The sequence below is a fragment of the Lolium rigidum genome, chromosome 2 (assembly GCF_022539505.1).
Source record: "Lolium rigidum isolate FL_2022 chromosome 2, APGP_CSIRO_Lrig_0.1, whole genome shotgun sequence".
NCBI classification, from domain to species: domain Eukaryota; kingdom Viridiplantae; phylum Streptophyta; class Magnoliopsida; order Poales; family Poaceae; genus Lolium; species Lolium rigidum.
Genome location: NC_061509.1, coordinates 167,773,565 through 167,778,807, shown reverse-complemented (window position 1 = coordinate 167,778,807; position 5,243 = coordinate 167,773,565). Strand labels below are relative to the sequence as shown.

At 49.4% G+C, this 5,243-nt stretch overlaps 1 protein-coding gene across 1 annotated transcript; it reads right to left on the bottom strand.

Annotated features, from left to right (window-relative positions):
• Positions 1–1,468: 1,468 nt before the first annotated feature.
• Positions 1,469–5,243, bottom strand: LOC124692577 (wall-associated receptor kinase 2-like). The gene is made up of 3 exons (XM_047225971.1): positions 3,259–5,243; positions 2,996–3,160; positions 1,469–2,814 (listed from the first exon to the last, which is right to left on the bottom strand). Exons 1-3 carry the CDS (start codon positions 4,178–4,180, stop codon positions 1,628–1,630), a joined length of 2,274 nt encoding a protein of 757 aa, XP_047081927.1. The 5' UTR covers positions 4,181–5,243; the 3' UTR covers positions 1,469–1,627.

Genomic DNA, 5,243 nt, shown 5'->3' with positions numbered 1-5,243 from the left:
CTTTGACGCCGCCTTGCGTCTCATCGCCTATACGGGCACTATCTAGCTGGAGAGAGGAGAGATATAAGGAGGAATCGGATGAAGACCGCCTTCGTCCTGATGCTGCTCATCTATGTGATTGTAGTTTAGATTACTAACTAGCTTGTGATCGATCTTCGGTTCTGACATTTTAGATCAAATAATGGTTTGATACTGTATAATTGTATCAGTTGAGATCAAATAATGGTTTGGTGGTACTGGTACAATTGTATCATGTGTGTGTATGTATTTGGTAATGTATGTGCTAAACATATACTTTTTTTTAGAAACACAGTACAAACGTAGACGCTCACATACACGCGCATACACGCACATCCTACCCCTATGAGCACCTCTGGAGGGCTGAACCGGCGGATTGGATCTTGAAATTGACGAAGTCACCCATTAAATGAATATTCTGCCTTTATGAGACACACAGATATCAAATCTAGGTTTTGAAATAGTGGGCTGGGGGTACAACCACCCTCCTAACCACCCAACCTCAGCTAAACATACCACACGCTGCCATTAAACATTTTGACCGCATGCGGAGGCCGCATGCGACTGGTAAGTGGCCTACTAGCCGCGTGCGGAGCCCGCACGCGACCAGTAACCAATACCAGTGGTGAGGTACCACTAGCCAGCCCGCACACGCGACTGGTAAGCAAAATCAACACGCAAGTAGTAGGCTATTCTCTACTAGTGATTACTAGTGATTGAGAAAGTCTGATATGGAATATATAATATACTTCTTATATTTCACACATGTAACCTATGTGGGTCCTTTTGGTGCATATATTTTCTGGATCATAGAAAGTAAACAATCCATGCATTGTGAGAAAAATGAAAAGGGCAAGCTGCTGCATGCGTTCAATACTTGAAATTGATGTGCTTTCAAGTGATATTTTCCATCTATATTCGACTTCCTTATCATATTATTTTCTATTTGTGTTGTTCTATATTTCTATACTATGTTCAAAATAATGAATACCTTCCATCTTTTTTATGGTGATTAAGGCTATATGTAATGTTGGATATTATAAACAATCCTACAAATGATGTCTGCATGCCACTGTGCTAGTTAGCAAAAAATGAATAAAAATATTTTTTTCGCATAAGTGCAAAGCTTTGTGTTTGGATTCATTGATAGAAAATAAATTTTTTATAAGCCTAAAAAAAGGCTGGTAGAACCACCACTCAAAACCAGTGAGAACTAACTTAGTTCTTAATCAAGTTCTTCATCATCATATTTGCACCGCAATTCATGTGTCCTATGTTGTAAGTTGAGTTGCAATTGAGATATTTCAGTTAGAACTTTTGCAACTGAGATTTCTAGTTGCAAGTTTGCAACTGAAATTTTTCAGTTGGAAGCTAAATTGTAATTGAGATTTGAGTGACATCACTTTAATTCTCAGTCAACCGAGAAATAATCACACACATAAAAAAAAAAGGTCAGTTAAGAGGTTCCGAAGATAAAGTAGCTCTCATTGTTCTATATCAAGGAGGGAAGATGCTAGTTGGGACTGCACAATTACCGAGTGTTCACAACGAATCTTAGTACAACAATTGACAAAACGTAGATACCCACAAAATCAACAAAAAAATGCAATCACCGCGGAGATTGCACTCCTAGATACGCAGAGTCGTCCAAGCTGACATAGGCATTGCTCAGTTCAACATCAGAATATGTGCTTGGTGTTGGCGACCCAACAAGCAAGCCCCGCATCTCCTCTTCGGAACTCCTTTGATCCCATGGATGTTTCAGAAGCTTCCTTAGCCTGCCTAGCTCTTCCGCAACCTCCCGCATCGATGGCCTCTTCTCGCTGTTCATCTCAAGACATTGCTTTGCTAGCCCGGCCACCTGCTCGATCGGCTCAATGCTCTCCTCGTTGACGATCTGAACGTCCACTATCTCGTCGAGCCTCCTCGCGTTGGCAGCAAGGAGGAAATGAGAGGAGAGGTTCTTCACCTCGCCCTCGGTCGCCTGAAGGTTCAGCGCCTTTCTGCCCGTGAGCAGCTCGAGGAGGACGACGCCAAAGCTGTACACGTCGCTCCTGTCCGTCAGCTTGGAGGTCTGCATGTACTCCGGGTCGAGGTAGCCGCAGGTCCCTTGCACGAACGTCACGAACTGGGCCTCGTCAGTCGGGGCCAGCGTGGAGGCCCCAAAGTCTGAAACTTTGACGGTGTAGTTGTCGTCGATGAGTATGTTGGGAGACTTCACGTCGCCGTGGATGATCGGGGGCAAGGCCCAGGAGTGCAGGTACGCGAGCGCCTCGGCGGACTCGTGCGCGATCTTGAGGCGCGTCGCGAAGGAGACGTGGTGGTGGTGCCCGCCGTGGATGAGCTGGTACAGGGTGCCGTTGGGGATGAACTCGTAGACGAGCATGGGGACCTCCACCTCGAGGCAGCAGCCGTATAGCTTGACGATGTTCCGGTGATTGATCTGGGACAGGATGAGCATCTCCTTCCCAAACTCCTTCTTCTGCCTCTCGTCGATGAGCTTGCACTTCTTTATGGCGACGGTCCTGCTGTCCTTCAGCGTGCCCTTGTAGACTGTGCCGTTGCCTCCATTTCCCAGCACGTTGCGCTCGTCAAATTTGCCCGTGGCCTCTTCTAGCTCCTCCTTGGTGAACAGTGTGAACGACACTCCCTGTTTTGCCTTCATTTCCTCGAACAGCAAGAGGCCTCCATGCTGCTTGAAGTACCTCTTTTTAACAGTGGCGAGGCTCCTCTTTTCGTGGATCATATAAGCACAAGACATGCTGATCACTAGTACAACTACACTGACGCTAACACCTGCAGTAAGAGGTATACCAGTTAAGATTTCAGATATCTGAAGAATTCAACAAGCGTCAGTTTTACATCTGCAGATATATACACCAAATGTTTAGTGGCATGGATTTGTGTATATTATAGGGAAACCAAATGCAGTCAAGGAACTGAATTAGTAGACAACGGAGAATTGGAAATGACGTACCAATTGCGATGTGCACCCCAAGTTGAGATTTCTCCGCCTCGCATGTGCCGGTATAAGCATTGCCGGTCGTCTCGTCAGGGCAAGTGCACCTGGATCCCCCAGGAGTGTTGATGCAGGTACCAGGAACAGAGCACGGGTACTCGCCCCCCTCGCACTCGTTAATATCTGCAAAAGCAAACCAAAATTATTATGTTTTTTCTCACAGAGCATCATCTGAGCACATGAAACAATATCGTTCATCCCAGGTATGACGAAGCGCAGACCTCGGCAGCCGCCTTGCAAGTATGGGTTGCCTTCGTATCCACGAGAGCACTTGCAGAGATATCCCGGGCCGTTTCTGGAATCGACGCACACGCTATGGCCGTTGACGCAGGCGTAGGCCGTGGCGTTCCGTCTCGCCTCCTGGCACGTCTCCTTCCCTACGACCCAGTCAAGCACTAGCGGCACCGTCCCGCCGGTGGACTCCATGAAGTCGCGGGTGGTGACGTAGGTGGTCCGGAAGTCGAACGCCGACGCCTCAACCAGGACGGCGTAGCTGCACCGGCTGAAGTTCTTGATCTGGGAGGTGTTGAACTTTTCCTCGAACACCACCCCGTAGGAGTTGATCTCCTTGGGGATGGCGGCCTGGCAGCAGCCCATGCCAGCGCAGGAGCCGTTCTCCAGCTGCTGCACAGCCGCGGCGCCTCCCGGGCACGTGGCCATGCACCCGGTCATGTAGTCAGAGCCCGTGGCAAACTGGGACACCGAGGAGGAGCTCACGTAGGCGAGCGAATTGCAACCCACGACGGTGAGCCGGTTCTCCTCATCCGACAGCGTGAAGGAGGAGTCGGAGACGTCCGTCCACAGGTTGCCGCTCTGGTCGTCCATGGACCGGGACGTGGCGTTGTAGCACCAGGCGCTGATGTTGTTGCGGACGCGCGCCTTGCCGCGGGGCAGGGAGACGGACAGGACCTCCAGGCCGCCGCAGAAGGGGGCGTAGCTGCCTGCCGCGGTGAGGTTGCAGGTGAGGCCGAAGGTGAGGTCGTTCTCTCCCGTGTAGAGGTAGCAGCCGTGGCCGATGCCGAACGGGTACGGGATGTCCACGCCCCCGCACCGGCGCTGGCATGTTGATCCGATTGGCTGCGATGCCACCGATGCCGCGGCGGGCCACGCCCAAGCGAGCACGGTGAGCAACGCGAGGAGCATCTCTCTGCTTGCTTGTTGCAGGGTGACGATGAGCCGGTGAGGTAAATTTTTTGCCTTGCGGTGTCTGCTCTGGGCTCTGGCTAGCTAACTCTTCTCCTGGTATGGAGGCTGCGAGTTTCTAAATGGAACAAAAATCTAGTAGTACCTAGCGATTATGCCGAGAGGTATCGCCATTGTTGCATTGAATTCGCTAGCGATCACCTGATTCAGACGGGTGGACTTTACAGCTCCAACCGTCCAAGGAATAAATTTCAGATACAGGATGGAAAAGGATGGATGAAGCCGGACCAGCAGGACTCCGTCAAACTTATTATCTGCAGTTTTGTTCAATTTGGTTGTGTTTCTATTTGCAACAGAAAACGTCATGGTCTGGTTCAGAAGAAAAATTGCCAGCTTGCTTGGAAAATATTGTTTGGTCCCCAAGAGGTACACTCCATGCTTGACATGACATTGTGCAAAATGTTGACTAGCTCCATGTTGGGATCAATGGATTCCGTAGTCACTCAGTCCACTTGCGATCCATCAATTCGTAAGAATCGCCGAAAGGATGATCTAGGTTGTCTATGATTTCACACACAGTTAGTTCGTCGCACATCTGTGCCGCATACTTCTTTTTCCAGATCCTCCAAATCACCAGACGTCAACTAGTGACAAGTGATGTCAGCGCATTGGCACTATGTGTCCAAATGTGTTCTATACTTGTGTCCAGCACCAAATATAAGTCTGAACAAGATAACGAAGATCCTACAGTTACTGACAAGGGGCGCCGATGCAACGCCTAGTAGCGAAGATAGTTATGCCGATCGCGGCTAGCCATCCCAACACTATTTCGACGAGTGGTCAGTTGCGGAGCCAGGAGCCCATGATTGGAGCAATGGTTGCAGAGATGAACACACAATTTCAACTCAATTCTTTAACGACTACCAAACAGATGACAAAAAAAAAACTAGAAATAATAGTATGGGATACAAAAGATAGTGTCTAGTCGGTGGAGAGCGATGAGGTGGGGTCGCTGGTGCATCCCGACCTGCGGACGGTGGTTACTCAGGTGGCCCCTATCCCG